Source organism: Artibeus jamaicensis, unplaced genomic scaffold, assembly GCF_021234435.1.
Source record: "Artibeus jamaicensis isolate MK-2021 breed Jamaican fruit bat unplaced genomic scaffold, CSHL_Jam_final scaffold_474, whole genome shotgun sequence".
Taxonomy (NCBI): Eukaryota; Metazoa; Chordata; class Mammalia; order Chiroptera; family Phyllostomidae; genus Artibeus; species Artibeus jamaicensis.
This window is the reverse complement of record NW_026522046.1, coordinates 3711300-3730052: the sequence shown is the minus strand read 5'-3', so window position 1 is coordinate 3730052 and position 18753 is coordinate 3711300. Positions and strand designations below refer to the sequence as shown.

Genomic DNA, 18753 nt, shown 5'->3' with positions numbered 1-18753 from the left:
GGTCTGGGAGGCTCTGGAGAATTTCTCTGGCCTGGTGGGTCCCACTCCCCAGGCAGGACCCTGTACCTTCAGCACTTTGTAGCCTGTGTCACAGCTGATGAGCACCTGGTCTTTGAAAAAGTACTTGGCTTGCAAGGGCTCAACTTTCCCATGGACTGGAGGCTGTAGCTCTGGGCACTCCTTCCCTGGTAGGGAACAATGGAAGAGCAGCGTGTGAAAAAACAAGCAAAAGACCAGCAATGAGGAGCCAGTCCCTAGACTGCCAGGTGCGATGGAGGTGAGAAAACCACACACAGAACTGGGCATTAGGGGCCCGGACCTAATAAGCCATGAAAAAGTCTTACTGGAACCTTGAGTAGGTCACTTTTCAACTTGGACCTCTGTTTCCTCATTTATAAAATGAGGTGTTGGCCAGAAGATTTCATCAAAACTCTGTGTTGGATAGCATATTCAATGTCATTGAGTGCAACCCTTGTCTTATTCTTTTAAAAAAAGTCTCCCAAAGTAGATGTTAAACATATTTGCATTCGTACAGTGACAGGGAGCTCAGCACCTCCCAAACCTGTACCTTTTATACTGGATTTCTCTGATTAAAGTAAGAGGAGTTTCATATTGAACTGAAATCTATACCATTGTCATTTTTACTCATTGGGTGTAGTTTGCCCTCTGGGGGAACTCAGGAGGATTCTGATGGCTCTTTCTTCCCAAGACCATCCCTCAGTGATAAACTGTGATCATATGCCTCTGAGTCCTCTCTTCAAAGGCTAAATCACAGAGGATTCCAAGGTCTGGGGCTACACCTGACATTTTTTCCTAGACAAACTCTCTTTTGTTAATATTCTCCTCACTTTTGGGCACTGAATTTGATAATGTAGGCCAGGCCAGGATATTGGAGTTTATGAATTGAATTAGTCATGCCCATCTGTGGTCTTGTCACTGAAGTCCCACCTCTTCTTTTTTAAGTTATTGCGTACCCCTGGGGTCAAATGGCTTTATCAGCATTTGGGCAGGGACTGGCTGCCTTGGGGGTATTGGGGGCTGTGGGCTTGGCCAGTCTGGGAAGCACAGGAGGTGAACTGCCATAACAGAACATGTTGAGCTGCAGGCCCATGCCCACATTCCTGCCCAGACTTACAAAAGGCTGGAGCTGGAAGGGTCCTCTCCAGGTCCAATGAGTCACAGTATGAGCGGGTGCAATTTAAAAGCCAAGTTTTGTTTTTTTAATCCGCATGTGATTCTGAGAAACAGCAAGTCCAAATGCATCACCATTGCTGTCCTTAACCCCATTTTACAGATGAGCAACAGAGTCCGAGGAAAGCATGTGCCTTGGTGTACTTGGTGGCAGAACTGGGAGTCCTGCCACAAGCTCAGAGGAGTCCCAGGCCTGCACCCCCTGTCCCTCAGCCTCTGCTCCATGAGGGTTGAGCATGATGACCAAGTTACCTGTCGCCTTGTACGAGATTTTCCAGCCCCGGTTCTCGCCTGAGTTGTCACTGCGGAACAGGATCATGATGTTGTGGGTCTGGGTATTGATGGGTTCTGGGGCTTTCTCTCCACAGAAGGGTCCCAAAACTTTTGGGCCAGCTTTAATCTGCAAGAGGCAGGAGAGAGAAAAAGAGGGTCAAAACAGAGCAGTAGTGGCTGATGCAGGGACCCATTCTACACTGCACCTGGGGTTTTCTGGAAGCCTTCGTGTGAGCCTTACTATATATTTACATTTATAGTGGGCGTTACTATTCACAAGATTGTTCTACCTCCACTTTCCCATTTACAGTGTACAATGGCCCTGACAGTGGACAAGGTAGGCTGATAATCCTCTGTTCAAAGATGAACATCATGACTCAGAAAGGTACAGAATCTTGCCCAGGTGCATAGGATAGAAAAGGCCTCTGCTCTCAAAGAACATGGAGTCTAGTTTGGGGATCCTGACAATAAATATATGCTATATGTTTTTAATTTATGTAGTAAAATCTATGTCACCTATAAAATTCATCATTAGTATGATAAACAATAACTTTAAATAGGTGGTCAGGGAAGGCCTCCTTGAGGAGGTGACATTGGATTTGAGACATGTAGGATGAGTAAGAGCTTGTCATTGGAGGAGGAGGGAAGAATACTTTCCAGGCAGAGAAAACAGCATATGTGAATGTGAAGGCCAAGGGAGGGAAATATCTTGGAAAGTGTTAAGAACAGAGAGAAAGCCAGTTGGTTGGAGTAGAGGGAGTACCATGGCATGCATGAGATTGAAAGGCAGGCAAGTGCCACAGTGCGTTGAGGAGTTTATGTTTACTCCCAAGAGCAATCTTGATCTAATCTGACTTTCATAAAGATAAGCCTGGATGCTATAGGAGAACAGAAGAAAACCAGCTAGGAAGCTTCACAGTCGCCCAGGAAATGATGGGGTTTCCACTAGGATAGAGACAGTGGGATAGAGGAAAGGGAATAGGCACTATTAGCTGACCCAGATTTCCCAACTCCCAGTCCTGGGTCCTTCCTATGTCTTTAACTCTTCTCCTTCCATTTCTATGGATGAGAACTCTTTAACCTTCATTCAGTGACTTCTACAATCCTGGGTGATATCTTCATCTTGTCACCCTTAATGTAGAGAGAGGAAAAAGTAAAGCCCTAAGAGTTTAAGTTCCCGGATAAAGCTTACTGCAGAACCCCTGGAAGTTCTGCATGGTGGGCAGAATTCTGAGGTGGTCCCCATGACCTTCAGCCCTTGTGTTACTTCATGATGATCTTATGTTACATGATAAAAAGGATTTTGTGGGTGGCCAGGCAGCTACTTTTGGATTAAGGAAGATCCCTAGACTGTATCTGATTAAACTGGTAGATGTTATTTTAAATAATTACTCTTTGGGAAATGAGCTGCTTGGCCCCCTATCCTAGGAGAAGGTAGAGTGTAAGAATATCAATTTTCCCAATTCAGCAAGATTTTCTAGCATTCCCAGGGTAATGTTCCATTGCAGGCTTACCTTGATGTAGTCATAGGGACAAGACACCTCTGGATGGTCCTCAATGTCAAAAATGTCCTCAAACTGCAGGTTGATCATGAAACCTTCCTCCAGTCCAATCACATACAAGCATTCAGAGCTCTTAGGGTAAGGGTTGGGGAAGTCAGGGCTGGTGATGACTCCAGTTCTCTGGGTAAAGAGGTTGTCACTGCACTCCACTGTGGGAAACACACCCGCGCAAAGTGACACACCACACCATGGCCATAGACACTCCTTTCTTATCTGTTACTGCATGGTTTCCCAGTGGTCCCAAGAGGCGATCAAAAACAGGAATCATTATCCCCATTTCACAGATGGGGAAGCTGAAGCTCAGTGAAGTCACATGCGTAGTAATTTGCTGAATCAAAACTTAAAGGCAGCGAGTGTGATAAGCTTTCTCATCAGATACTCTGACATTGGTGGGAGGGAGGGGAACTAAGATGGAAAGATTTTGAGATGGATTGGTTGGTGGGGGGATGTCTGGACTGCTTTTGTCCTGCGCTCCCCTCAGCTCAGAATTCCATTAGGTTTCTGCTTAAAGCCTGCCTTGATCTTTCACACACACCCTCTCTCTCCCACCCCGGCCTTGCTTTGTATCCCTTCATGCTGCTGACTACTACTTGCCATTATGTGATGCATTTGTTTGTGGACTCCCTTGCCCCCACTAGACTGTTCCTCTGAGCTCAGGGATTCTGCTGTGTCCCCACTGCATTTGCTGCACCAGAGAGTTAGTGTCCTGGGATTCTGGCCATGGCTTAGTGCTGCTGAGGTTTATTTGCTTGTTTGTTTGTTTATTTTAATCCTCAGCTGAGGATATGCTTATTGATTTAAGAGAGAGAGAGTGATCGATTGCCAGTCAGGGCACATGCCTAGGTTGCAGGCCAGTTCCCAGCAGGGGACACACGAGAGGCAACCATACATTGATATTTCTCTCCCTATCTCCTTCCCTTCCCCTCTAAAGATAAATAAATAAAATCTTTTAAAAAAAGAGAGAGAGAGAAACATCAATGTGAGAGAGAAACATTGATTGGTTGCCTCCTGTGTGTACCTTGACTGGGGATTGAAGCTGCAACTTAGCTATGTGCCCTGACTAGGAATAAAACTTGCCACCTTTGGGGGTATGCAATGACACTCCAACCAACTGAGCCACCCAGTCAGGGCATCTACCAAAGTCCTTCTATTTGCTACTGAACCTTTGTCCTTGGGCTGACCCATCCTGGATCTAGGATGTCAATTCTATCTAAGCACTTGTTTATCCTGTTCATTTGCAAAAGAGTAAACTATGGACCAGAAAAGGGGCATAACTAACTTGAAGTTCTACCACTCTAGCTGTAGAACAATGTTTAGGATGAGGTTACCTGAATTCCCATCTGTTTTTATTTTCTGCCCCAGGCATTCTCAGGGCGATGATATTGCCCCAAAGGTGGTTAAAATTGGTCCTTGGTTGGGGGGCAAGTCTTACTCTTTCTATGGATTTACATAGATAGGTATATAGTATATAAATAATACACACAGCATATCTGTTGTATTAACATTTCATGGGGAGGGGCAGATATTAGGGAGATTAGGAAGACAATGTTTTAAAAAGCTCCTGGAGGCACAGGTGGAAATAAGAAAAAAGGTCAAGAAACCATGCTCATTTTTAGCCTCCATGTACTGACCACATAGTAGATACTGAGTAAGAGCTTACTGAATGGAAACCATAGAAAATATAACTCTCTAGTCTAGAAGGTAATTGCTCTCTATGTGCCTGCTCTCTACTGATGAGTCATACAGTGGTTTTATTCAGAAGAAGGTAGAAGTGTTTGAAGGAGAAAGGAAAAGAATTTTTGTTTCAAGCCTTGTCTTTCTCCAGTGATACCTCACTCAGCTTCCAAGGGATTTTTCCAAAACACAGATCCTTATCCTGCACTTACACTAATCTGTTGGTGATTCCCCAAATATTCTAAACTCTATCAGAGCTTGGAAGGTTTGCAGAAGCTATTCTCCCTGCCTAAAATGCTCTCCTTTTCCTTATTCTTTTGTGTCCATCAGGGTCACCATTTCTGGGAAGAGTTTGCCCACTCCCCAGGCAGACTCAGTTCTGATCGTGCTGTGGCCGCACTTCTGGTACAGCATTTACTACTTTTCACCATTTGCTTGTGTCACCCACTCACCAGGATGGTCTTCCCGGAAAGTAGCTGAACCCCTTTGTGTGCCCAGCTCTGCCCAGGCAGAGATTATGGCTGAATAGGCATGTTGATAAGTGATGCAACAGCAAGAATGAGATGTTTTCTCATTCTCTCAGTCTTTACTTCCCTCCTCCCTCTTCTTTCCTTTGGACCACGAGGTTCTCTTTGTCACAGGGGCACTTGGGGACCAGGGAATAGAAGAGAAAAAACTACTTCTGATGAGGCCTAGTTCCTGGTCAGAGCGAGGGGACTGGGAAATCTTTTCTTCTTAACTTGGCCTGACTGATGACCTGCAGTGGGAGAGGAGAGAGGGAGAAAAGGGCAGAAATTTCTGCTGCCCAGGAAGGAAGAAGGCCTAGTGGCTAGGGCTGCTGGGCATTTCATCAGCATCTTCTACGTAGTACCTGGAAGCACAGCTTCCTGACTTCATTTTTAATTGTTCCTACTTCGTATCTGTCCTTCCTCCAGGCCTCCCTCATCTGATTAGAAAGTGTCACATAGTGGTGATGAGTAGGATCATCCCTGGGCCCCACCTCGGCAGGTCCTGTTGTCCGTGTGGAGGATGTAGCCAAAGCGGCAGGAGCAGTAGTAGCCGCCGATGTAGTTATGGCAGTAGTGGTCGCAGGACAGCTCCTCGTCCTCACGCTCGGTGCACTCGTCCACATCTGTGGGACAGGCAGAGCCTCTCAGTGAGTCCATCCATGTGGGATGATGAAGACAACAGCCAACATACACAGAGCACCTAGCATGGACTATTCACTACGCTAGGAGATACAAGCATTTTGTCATTTACTTCTTGCATGAAGCCCAGAAGTAGCCCTTATTTCTGTTTACGTGAGCAAACTGGAACTCAGAGAAGTGAGATGCTTACCCAAGATTACAGAGAGTCAGGTTCAAATCCAAGCAACCTGACTCCTGATGGTACTACTATCCTCTAAGAATTGTGATAACAGTAAGCAGGACTCTTACTATGCCTACTCTATAGATTATGAAACTGAGACTTAGAGGCATTAAATAACTGACTCCCAGGCACACAGATAAAAGTGGTGGAGAGAGCAGGCACTCAAATCCAGGGGCGCTGGCTCCCAAGTGCAGGCCCTTAACTTCTACCCCATGCCATCTCTCCCTTTCTATGTTGCTTATAGGGATCAAGCCCTGTCATGAGCATTGGAAATATAAAGATAAAAAGGATGTAAGTTTTCAATTCAGTTTAAAAATTCGAACATGCATTTTCCCCCAAAGGATATATAAATGGCCAGGAAGCACATGAAAAGATGCTCCATGTCACTAGTTACGAGATGAATAGATACATAATAGAGCAAATGCAGTAAGACATTCATGGTAGAATCTGTGTGCCGAGTGTACATATGTTCATTGAGAAGAAGAGAGCACACAGCACTTATAATCCTCAGTGAGAAAGGGAGACCTGGGGATGAGCACCAACTTCTCACTTACCCACAGCCACGTAGTGGGCTTCAAAGCCTGTGAATCGCTCCTCATCAGAGAAATCTGACTGGAAAGTGATGGACATGAAGGAACCAGGGGAGAGGACCACTTCCTGGCCAGGGGTATGCTCAGTGTCTGTGTTCTCACTGCCACAGAAGATTGCCAGCAACTGGTCTTCAGTTTCTACCTTTGAGGTCAAAGAGAAAGGGAACGAGATGAATAGCTTTTCAAATTAGCTTCTCTGCTGGTCTCCTGTAGAAAAGAGGGAGGGGCTGCCCATGAGTAGACCAGGCAGCCTAGGAAACCCACAGAGTGGGGATTAGGGATATTGGGATTTAGGGAAAGACACATACTAGGTTAAATCAAAGTGGCCATTCAATCACTGTTTCATTCATTTTGTTTAGATCCATAAGGAGTAGCTTGACCTTTGTCATTCCCATTGAGAACCAAATGGCTACATCATTCCTGTTGACAACTAAATGGCTTATTTGTTGATAATAACTCCATTTTAAAATTCAAAAGAGTTAAATAACCTAATAGATGGATTCGATATACAACAAAAACTTACCACATTTCCAAAGAAAAACACTATATACAATATGTCATTCATTGAGCATTCAGAGTGTGTCTGACACTGGGCAAAGCAGATAGTGGGGATAATAAGAATGAGATAAAGAGCTGTGCATGGGGAGATAGTGTTCAGACTGATGAAAACACACGTAGAGCTGTTATACAATGTGATGGGAGGTTTAATGGAAAACTAGCTCTGGAAGTGCACTCAGAAGGGGAACTATCCCCATCAGAATGTAAGCTGCAGGACAAGAAGACTTTTTCTTTACAGATGTGTCTTTGGTGCATGGAACAGGACCTGGCACATAGCAGTTATTTGTTGTCAAGAACTCAAAGTACAACACTCATTCTGAAAACAATGAGAAGCCATGTAGTCTGTGGGGGTTGTAGGAAATGCACTTAGAAGGATAAGCTGAAATTAGATTTGGGTTGACCTTGAATGCCGTAATGATAAGTGATTTTCCTTCTGTGAGTAAAGGGAAGACATCAAAAACTTTTGAACAGGAAACTCATGTAATCAGAACTATATTTAATAGGAAGTTTTAATAATACCAAAATTACTGGAATCATCCAAAAATAGTGCATTTTTGTGTATGTTTGTGTTAGACCCAAGTGCAAAAATTGCCTGTTTGCTGAAGGAATTCACTACATTGGAAGAGCCAGAGGCCCTGTGTAAATTCAGAGATCCAAGCAGAGATCTTAAACTAGTTGTCTAAGCTGATTGTGTGTGTTGGTTTGGGAAGCACAGTATGGCAGCTGGTTTGTATTATTTATTTGACCACAAATACTTGGCTTACTCAGGACTCTATCATTTACACCTATCACAATTCTTTTAAGCTTGTATTTGTGTTTGCAACTTCTAGACTGATGTTTTAGGCAAGATGCATAAGAAAATCTCTCACCAAGAATGGCTTCTGCTGCATTCCAAAGTCATTAAAGGAACGTTCTCAGAGGCTGCCGATCTCTAGTAGATTCTAATGAATTCATTGTTTTGTTCTTTAGTTTAGTATGCCAGATTATCTTGACATTTGGCACTTCTGTTTTGAAACTAACGATTTATTTATTTAAAATAAGTGGATGTTTTAAAGGAAAACAATTTGCCCTGGCAACAAAACACGAGGACAATTAATCACTAACTTTGAGAATTGAAGTGTAAACAGAAGATGAGATCATGGCTTTGCTATTTATTTCTTTCTTCTGCAGACACTGGCCAAACTTGCAACAGACTTTTTACTGTATAAAGTGCCTATCTGCACGCAGCTGAGATGTCACTTCCTTGAACATCGCAGCTGGCTTTTTCATTTTTGTTATCTGAGTTTTCCAGACAGCTAAAGTTTTACTTAACTATAATTAACAAATTTAAAGCAGTTTTTGTTGTAATACTATTTAAAGTGCTTTATACATTTTATATATATACATATATATATATGAAATATGTATCTTTATATTTCCAATATAAAGATTTATAAATCTGCTTTCTTAGGTGAAACATACTAATCCATTCTTGCAGATTCAGGGACACTGTTATGAACATCAACCATCTTGGGGATATTGTGTTGCATAATGTTGTTTGGCCTGCATCGAACATCCCCAGACAATAATGCTTTAGCAATTCTTATATCTTTTTATGTGCTGTTTTATTTCCTGTATTTTTATGAGTTTATTAGCTGTAATATGTTATAAAACAGGAAACAGTTAAACTGCTCTTCTAAGAACTTAATAAAAATAGGACTAAGTAGGTTTAGGATGCAGTACTGGGAAAGTGTTTTTGCTATGAGTGACTGACTACATGAGCTAGAGTGGACTGTCAAAGTGATGGCCACTACTTTGGAATAATGGAAGGTGTGGCTGGAGGTCCTGAACCCTATTCCTGATCGGCAGTTAACTATTGTATGGCCATCTCCTCTTTAGTTCTCATTTATCTACCTAACAAAACAAGGGTTTGAAATAGTTAAGCTCTGTGTTCTTTTCCAATTCTGACATACTAGTATTTGAACAAGTCATTATTATACCCATACATACAGATCTATACATACATACTAGAAGATGGTGAGCAGGAGTTTCAATACACAAACTGTTTCCTGCTGAAGGATCTGATGAGCTTAAACTTGCTTGTGGTCTATAACCATATAACACAAAATAAATTACTAATGAATACTGATGTCCTAAGTGTTAACACTTCGAGACACCATAGCCTCCTTCCTATAATTTGGGATCCTCAATGTCTTTGGGCTTCTATAATGCCTTTAACATGGACACTTTCAAGGGAAACCGATCAGAGATCATTTGCATTAGAGAGAGACCTTGTCTTCCAGGTTTAGGGAACTTTTCAAGTGGGCAGATAAATTGTCATCACCTGCAGAGCAACGTTATTTTAGACAACGTGTGGTAAGCATGCCACAGCTGAGACCCATGGGAAAATCTGAGCCATGTACACCTTAAGCAGAAAGAAAAAGAAGGCCCTGGGACTCTGTGAATTCAGCCTGCAGTTCATAACAGAGTTCTGGAGAAAGAGGTATATTTAAGAGGTATTTCACATGCCCTTCTAGAGGAAACTGAGGTCTACAGAGAGGAAGTGGGTAAGTGACTTACTTAAGAGTAGAGAGATAACTACAAGCATTTTCTTATATCAATTGTACTTTGGGAATGGTTCTGACCCTGGAGAAAGAAACCCACCAATCCAGGGCATCCATGACAAAAGACATAAACACTTTGACAAACAATTTTTCTGGCTCAAGGGCTTCTTGAAACCTTATCGTGGGTGCGTGAACTATCTCCCAGAGAGGATGTGGCTCAGTGACAGTTCCAGCCATAACCTAAACAGAGGGGTGTCACTGGCCCTGGTTAATATTTGCAGCTGCTGCTATGAATTGTAAAATTTTATAAACATCATTTATCTCTGAGTACAGGTGAAAAATTGAGCCCTGGCTTCTCTTTGGATTGTTCCATTTCTAGGGTCTTCATGTTACCATGATGGAGGGAAATACCTTATCACATGAAGACATAAAATTCATAATAACAGAGAACTAAGAACCATTCAGTTAGGGATCACAGACTCTTCATTTTTTAATACCTTATTATGGGCAACTTTGTCCTTTTAGGTATTGTTATTTAGGGCAGTGATGTGTGGATGCATGTCCTCAATTTGGTTTCTTTCAGCTTAATTCAGAAATTATTTATACACCAAGGTCTGTCTAGACTATAATGTGGAGAATGCCAAAAAATACTTATTTGTTGCATGAGCTTAATATGCAAGTCCCCTGCTTCTTCCAATGTGAAATTTAGTAGGACAATAAGATAAGCACTCAAGTGTATATGTGTTAGGGCATGTCAGGATAAAGCTATTGCAATGAAAGATAGGAAGACCCAGGTGTTTTAAAAAGGGAAAAGATATCACCCAGCTGAAGGGAATCAGAAACATTTAGGAAAAAGAAAATGTTCTTTGAACTGGGGACTGAAAAGTGAGTGGGGTTTAGGCTCGTAGAAATAGTAGATGGAGAGTTGAGGGATCATAGAGAGAATATCCAGGCAGAAGGAATCAATGGCCCGGAGACATCCAAAGCCTCAACCATCCCTCCCTTCCCACTACCGCCTAATGTAGGAAAGAGCTTCCACTGAGGACAGAAGAAAGCTGGAGAGAGAGAGAGCTAAGGTGGAGAAGCCCAAGTCTGTTTTCTATAAATTTTCTACTTCAGCAGAATTGGCACAAAACTCCTACAGAACTAAGGCAGGGCAGCAGAAAAGTTGGCCAAATTTCTGTGGGAGAAAAACTACAGCTACTCTCCACATGTCCATAAAGTTATCAGAATTTAACAAATACATTGATGGCTACCCATTAGTTCCTCGGAACAATGGATAAAGAAGGTAGCTTAGAAGTGATCATTCTCATTTTGTAAATAAAAAACCTGAAGCCTAGATGATGCTTAAATGAATCAGACAAGGTCATTATTTAGTGAGCGAAGGCTCCTGGTCCACAATTGCAGCATCTTGATTCCATAGACAATGACACTCGTGTCTTTTTAAGGCATGAGGCCAACCAACAAAGGCTGTCCTACAGACCCAATGGCTCAAGGCTTTGTTGGTCATTGTTTAAAAGCTATATCCTGGAGCCCCTCTGATAATTTCTCTGGGCCCTTGAAAAGGTTTTCAGAGTTAATTTAGGAAGACATTCAGAGAGTGTAGTACATTGTCCAATTGTCTGTTAGTTAATCTGGAAACGACATTCCCAGAGTCTCCTTCACTGTATAGTTCCAGGGCAGGGCTGGCCAAAAGAAGAACTTGTGTGAATTGAGAATACAACAGTTTTTTTACTCTCCAAAGATTCTTACATGATAAGATACAGAAATGAACAGATGTAGATGTACCAGATAGGTCATAACTCGTCCTCACTCTCTTCTGCACCCAGCTCTTTTTTTCAATTGCTGTCTCTGATGACAAACAGTAGCCCAGACCTACCACCTGGTGCTTACAGATGGACCCACAGCCGTGGCAGCTGCTCAGAGCCAACAGCATCTCATAGACCTCCCCCCATTACTCCCCTTTCACAGCCCTATTTTAGTTCCTTAGATGGGCTTAATTCTTGGATTCCTCTGCAGACACCCATGCCAGGGGTTCAGGACAACTGATAAGGAACCTTTTTGTGGTCTTCCAACTCTCTATCTATGAGAAGCTGGGACCCTCACTTTCCCAGCTCCTCCTATAATTATATGAGTTCTAATGCCCATCAATAGCCATTATCTCAATACTCACAGAGGCTGTTTCCCTGACTGTACTCTGACAGATACCTTTGTTGACATCAGAAGTAGGATGTCAATAAAGGTGTCAAAACTGGCATTTGGTGGCTTCAGTTTGGCTATCAGTGAGGAAACTGCTATAGAAGACTTCACAAAAGGTGACCTGAGTGACACAGTGGTGAAACAAGTGGCAAAACTTGCCAGTTACCACTTAGAAGATGGAAAAATATGCAGTAATAAACTCGTGGATCTGGCTGAGGAGATCTTTATGCAAAATGTTGTGAGTGTCAGTGTATGCTTCTAGCTGTGGATGGCAAGGTACTTCAGGAAGAAGTTAAGTCTTTGGTGCACAAGCAAAAATTCGAGGAAATACAAGGGCCCAGGACCAGCTGGGTTGAAAAATTAATATTATTTCTCATGTCTAGTATCTATACCAGCAAAGCATTTTAAAAACAAAAATGGCCTAAGGATAAAAATCATGTCAAATCTCTCTTTGTATGATCCTTCATTAAAATGTAGAAGATTTAAGGCAGTGCTAGAGCTCCCTATCAGCTAGACAAACGGATACTGAAGAATCTTAAGAGCACTGTCCCATTGCACCTAAACATGTTCTTCAAAGTGGAGAGAAAGGCCTATTTTGAAAAGAACCATGGGTATTGTTTTTGTTTAGTTGAGTGAACTATAGTCTGATATGTGAGACACCAAAAAGTTTTAAAGAGAGATGAACCAACCAGCTGGGACTAGAAATGACTGAGACAATTCAAAATAGCAAGAGGCCCAGGTTCAAAGCATAAGAAATAGATGGAAAGGACTACTCAGCTGCAAATGGGCCATTTCTTATGGAAAAGGAAGGCTGTCTCAGCAGATGAAGCTGAGAAGCCATGGGGCAGAGTAAAGAGCCACAGAGAGCAATAGACTGGGAACCGCTCTCAGGGAGCAGAACTAGGCTGTAATCCAGAACTGGGCTCTGGAGCAGGCAACATGTGCCTGGCTGGATTTCAGATTCCTATGGATCATAACTGTGATATGCCTCCCACTCCTCCCATTTTTCAATGGGAATTCTATTGTGGTCATCTTGTGCTTGTGTCACCTAGACAAGGAGATGATGGGTGGGTGTAAGTGGATGCATGAGGGGAAACAGAGGAATTCCTTGGTGTGGAATTCATGAAGACTTTGGGGGTAGGAAGAGTTGAGAGAGAGAGAGAGACAGATAGAGAGAGATCAGTGAGGGAGGGATCGAACATTTAGGAATGTCATAAAAACATCTCCCCTTTATTTTTTGTTTGTTTCTCAAAAGAGTAATTGAATTGTGTATTGATTTCAATATTTTATATTTCCTGTTTTTTGCATGTAACTCCTTACTGAGACCAAATCATGTGAAACGTCATCGTTATATGAGTTGAACATGAGTCTTCACCAGTTATTAGATATCTGGGAAATAAATTATCTTTGTAGGTTGAATTGTATTCCTCAAAAAGATATCTTCAAGTCCTAACCCTTGGACTTGACCTTATATGGAAATAGATCTTTGCCTATGTAATTAAGGTGATAGCATACTGGATTCTCTTGGATCCTATTCCAGTAACTCCTGTCCTTATAAGAAGAGAGAAACTTGAACACAAAGACACACAGAGGAAAGTATAAAGACAGAGGCAGAGACTGGAGATGTGCTGCACACTTAGGGAATGCCAAGGAGTGCCAAAGCTAGAAGGGGCAAGGAAGGATTCTTCCCTAGAGACTTCAGTGGAAGCAGGGTCCTGAAAACACCTTGATTTCAGACTTCTGGCCTCCTAAACTATGATAAAATAGACTTCTATTGTTACAAGCCACTTGGTTTATGGTTGTTTGTTACGCCAGTCCTAGGAAACTAATAAACTCTGAATTCAGGTTTTCTGATCTGTAAAATAGTGAAAGAGTATTTGTATCACAGGAATGTTGTAAACACAGCATGAGTTAATATATGTAAAACATTTAGAAAGTTACCTGAAATATAGTCAGCACTCAGTAAATTAGTGAGAACAGGATTGCTGAAATCCAGCCAAGTGAAATGATAGCTTTCTGAACTTGCAGCTGTCCCAGTAGGATGTGGGTAATTTCATGCATTTAAAGAATTAAGAGACTGGAACTGGCCCTGGATATATCTTTTTGTTTCCAAGTTCTACTCCATTACTGACCTCACTGAAGCCGTAAGCACTGACTTCCCTTTTTGTGAGACTCCCAGGTCCCAGTCTGATGGAGCAGAAATGGAACCCAGAGATCCCTCTCAGCCCAGCCTCCTTATTTGACAGGTCCCTTTGCCTCTTAGGTCCCTTAGGTCCCTTTGCCTCTCTGTACTTTACAAGCTTCCTCACAGTCCTGAGAGGTGGGTGGCACAGTGAGGATCTTACCCTTATTTCATGAGAGAGGATGAGAGTAATGCAAGGGATCTCTAAAAGCTTCCACCCAAAAGAAAACAGTATTAAGTCCAGGAATCTCTTCACTTTCTTGCGTTTCAAAGAGTTTTGCTAGATGCGTGAATTTAGGCAATGACTCAGTGACAGCCCTGGGCCCAGGGCTCCTGACTCACATGTGAGTGCTCAGTGCTCCTGAGGTCACCCTCAGTCGCTTCCAGGGACTGCGCCAGGGGTTAACAGCCCAATTTTGCTATTTTACCCAGTTCAAATTACAGGCAAAGATGATGAAAAGGAGCAAATGAAAGGTACTGGATGCCGGCCAGACAAGAACCTGGGACTGGAAGAAAAGAAGACGTGTGTGCATGTGTGTGTGTGTTTTGTATTTCAGAAGCTCTTGAAAGCCATGTAAGTAAAAATAGCTCTTGAAAGTCATGTCAGTAAAAAAAAAAGTCTAAGATGCAAGATGGCCTTGGTTGATGCTTCTTAAGTTCTGGCCCAAGTCATTTAGCCACAAAAACAATGAAAATAATAATAACAACAACAGTTGTATTATGTTAGCAAAAAGTCTGTTTAGTTTTTTTTCTGTAAAATAAAAGACATATTTTTAATTTTCATCAATAATTTGATTTGGATATTTTGAGTATGTCAACCATCTCCAGCTATTGGCTTCTAGTGGGTAGAGGCCAGGGGTGCGGCTAAACATCTTCCAATACATAAGACAGCGTCACAGCAAATAATTATTCAGCTAAAATGTCAGTAGTACAAGAGACTTTGCAAACTCCTTTTGACACATTTGATCAGTCATAGCACCTTCTCCACACAAATCTTCTCTGCACAAATCTTTTTTTGTGTTTCAATTGCCTTTTACCTTTCTTAAAGTAATAAAGCATAATATGCCCCAAATGTTGCATATTTTCTTCTATCTTCAATATTAAAATGGTTGTGTGAAAATTCACGAATTTTGGTAAGTTTTTTTAATGCATGCTGATATGACAGCTGTCACAATACAATCTAACAAAATTGTTTCAAGTGAAGTTAAAGACAGCTAAGCACTACTAGAGCCATGGTACAGAAAGCAGGCATTTTGGCCAGCTCGTTGGTAGTAATAGGACCCTGTTCTGTGTGAAACTTTCCACTTAGCAGGTTATTTTCATGTTTATATGATGGCAGCCTTGAAATGAATGTACTTCAGGCAGTTGTGATCTGGGCCCAGAGAGGTGATGTGAGTGCCTAAGCCCACATGTCCTAGGAGTAATAGACCTGAGACAAACTCCAGATGTCCTGTCCTCCAGCCCTGGTCAGTCACTGGAATCAGACAACCACAGAATGTCGGATACAGAAAAGACATTAAAGGCCATCAAGGCCATCTCTTTCCTTTCTTAGGTGGGGAAGCTGAGGCTCAAAGAAGTAAAGTAAACTGGTTCAAAGTCACAGGGCCAGATAACAGCAGACCAGGATCAAGACCAAGGTATACTGACCGACCTAGTACAGTGTTCTGTTTGTTAGTCAGAGTAAATATCTGCAATGTGGAACCCCTAAGAAGGTCCTGTGTACAGGCACATGCTAACAACGTTAATGTTCTGAGGGTCTGAGACACAGACCCTCAGAGCATCCATCCCTTCCAAGTCCTTAGAGTCGGAGGTGCCCACTACTATGTCAAGGATTGCCCATTTGAAGGGAGGGCTCTGGCCAGAAAAGGGCATGGTCTCCAGGCAGCATGAACAGGGAGAAGAAAGAGCTGGCTGGGGAGGAGTCACTGGGAGCCTGGGAAACAGGCTTCCTGCAGGTGGGAAGCTGGCAGTGCCCACTGTCTCAGCATCTCAGCAGGAGCAGGGTTGGAGGCGGGGCCGGGGGAGAGTTTAGGAATGAGGCTGGGAAGGCAGGCCAGGAAGGATTCATACCCTTGTGGGCCTGTGAATGGTTCAGACCCCCATCTGACCCCTCGATGACTTCAGGCCCATTCACATGCAAATTCCCTCAGGGACTGGAGGCTGAGCCCAAAACAGTGGGAGACAGGAAAATTGCTGGAGGACAGCTTAAAACAAAGCCTGGCTGTCTCCTTCCACAGCAGAGGCAGCCAGGCTCAAGGTATGTCACAGTCTGGACTGGATTAAGTTAAGTGCCCAGTAGAGAGAAGGGACCTGCCAGGTGCCGATGTCAGCCAGCAGTTTCCAGGAATGTGTGAGCTGGTGTGTCTCTCTGCCACCTCCCTGGACAGCGCTGCATCCTAGCCCAAATGTACCTACTCAAATTTTCCCATGGAAATCCTCCCGGAGAGCCTCCATGGGGACTGAACAACCTGGGTTCTGGTCGCTGCTGAGCCGCTCCTGTGCTATGTCAAGTGTCACTTTAACCTCCCCAGTGCCTGGAGCTGGCTGGCCCCAGCTCCCAGGAACCCACTGCCAACGTTTCAGGGCTTTTTGTGACCCTGTTGTTAGATACAGCTTTCACGAAAAATTAAGTTCCATAAACTTACATATAAATAATATATGTTAAAAACAAATTATATACAAACTCATCACCTCCTCACTATTTTAGCATTCTACTATTATCCGTGCTCTTGAGATACCAGTGTCTGGTATATGAGTGCTGAGCAGTGTACCCTTCTCCTCACCTTCCCAGCCCCTTCGCCCTGCACTGCCCCATCCAGATCCAGTTGTTAATCACTGACAAGCACACAATTGTGTTCAGGCTCAGTTTTCATAAACATACATGGTGGACATTAATTCATTCCTCAAAGAGTCAAGAGGTCAAATGAAAGAAACATTGGTGTGAAAACAGCTTGTAGAGTCTGTCACTGCCTGTCAGCATTTAACAGGGACCCTATTTCCCAGCCCTCCTGATGGTCACTCTCCACCCCTGCTCCCCACCACACCTCTCTCTCTTCCTTGCCCCCCTGGTCCAGCCACACCGCCACCCCTGCTGTTGTTCAAACACACCAGGCACTTGGCCACCTTGGGGCTTCTGCCCCAGCTGTTCTCTCTGGTAGAAATGCTTTTTTCCAGAAAGTCACACATCTTGGCTCAGAAGCTACCTTCTCAACGAAGACTACCGTGACCAATGTATCTCAGTCATAACCCCCACCCCAACTCGAGGGGCTCCTGCTTTATTTCATTTCTTTTCCCATCACCTTATGACACACTATATAATTTACTTATGAGTTATGTTTAATGTTCATTGTCCCCCAGTGCAATGTAAGTGCCCTACGGGCAGTGATTTTTTCTTTTTTAGTTAGTGTTATACCCCAAGGTCTGATAAATAGGCATTCAATAAATAAATTAGTGGAGTGAATGAATACCTCCTATTCCCTAATTTTTTCCTCTGTGAATGAGCACACCAGAGTAAATCCAAGTTTTGCTTGGTGTGTCTGAGGTGCATCTGAGAGCAGCCTGTGTGCCCACAAGCGCACAGGCTTGAATGCCAGGTGTATCCACGCCCCCAAGCACTCCCACCTCACACCCCCACACTCGAGCACACTCTCTGCCCCAGCACTGTGACCTTCCTTCTGTTTTTCATCACACCATAGCCTGTGCTGTTTGCACTTCCTGCATAAAATAAGCTCCCCCCACACGTCTGAAGCTCATTTTCACTTCTTGATTCTTCCAAATTAGCTAGAATTGGTATTTGGGACTTGGTATCACTGGAGTGAAAGAATTCCACCAGGAAATACAATTAACATTCACGAGAAACATTTACCCATTTCTCATTTCTCTTTTTTTCAGGATTCAAGGCCTCCTGTCCACTCCCATATAATTAGCAGAACTACTGCAGTAGACGGGGTCAGCCACAGCCTGAAGGTTGAGGGCGTGAGAGTTCTGCACAGAAATCAGGGGTGGGGTCAGAGGAGTCAGTTTAGAGCTGGAACTCAGCTGTTGGTTACGCAGCAGGATGCAGATTGACCCATGAGGCCTGGGGCAGGGGCAGGGGCAGGGGTGGTGGCCTGGGAGGTGCAGACCATCAGGACTGGGTGGGCTTGCAGAGGCCAGCCAGTCCAGTGTTCTCACTGGGCAGGTGGGGAAGCTGAGGACCAAAGCAGCAAGATGACTTGCCCAACATATCAGCAGAAGTCAGTGGCTAATTTCTAGACTAGAGCCCTTTCCCTGATGCTCACTACAAGGAGACATGAATTTTTCTGTTCTGCCCCAGGACTGTGCTCACTGCTGGGGAAAAAAAAAAACACAGACATGGGACCTGAACTCATGAGGCTGATAGTCTGGTAGAATGACCTTAAGTTCACCCTGAGAATTTGTGTACCACAAACAGATAAATCTGGCATTTCCCATCCTTCATAGCACAGACTCCATTTCCGTCTTTTTCTGTAAAATATTTTTTCTTTCAAAATCTGAATATGAGTTCTTTAACAAAATCTAGACAACAGAGGACACTCGATCTTCTTCTGTTTTAGTAAATTTTACTAAATTACTGTCACAGGCAGTATTGCCTT

The 18753-nt window shown here is 43.3% G+C and overlaps 1 protein-coding gene across 4 annotated transcripts in view; it reads right to left on the bottom strand.

The window, feature by feature from the left end:
* Positions 1-18753, bottom strand: part of MASP1 (MBL associated serine protease 1) — a 59735-nt gene that overhangs the window by 27268 nt on the left and 13714 nt on the right. For all 4 annotated transcript variants that reach the window (XM_037131770.2, XM_037131767.2, XM_037131769.2 and 1 more), the window contains 5 exons: positions 6623-6800; positions 5701-5832; positions 2979-3175; positions 1444-1591; positions 67-185 (listed from right to left, as the gene is read on the bottom strand). In XM_037131770.2, the coding sequence (XP_036987665.2) occupies positions 67-185; positions 1444-1591; positions 2979-3175; positions 5701-5832; positions 6623-6800 (774 nt within the window). The remainder of the gene's footprint in view (positions 1-66; positions 186-1443; positions 1592-2978; positions 3176-5700; positions 5833-6622; positions 6801-18753) is intronic.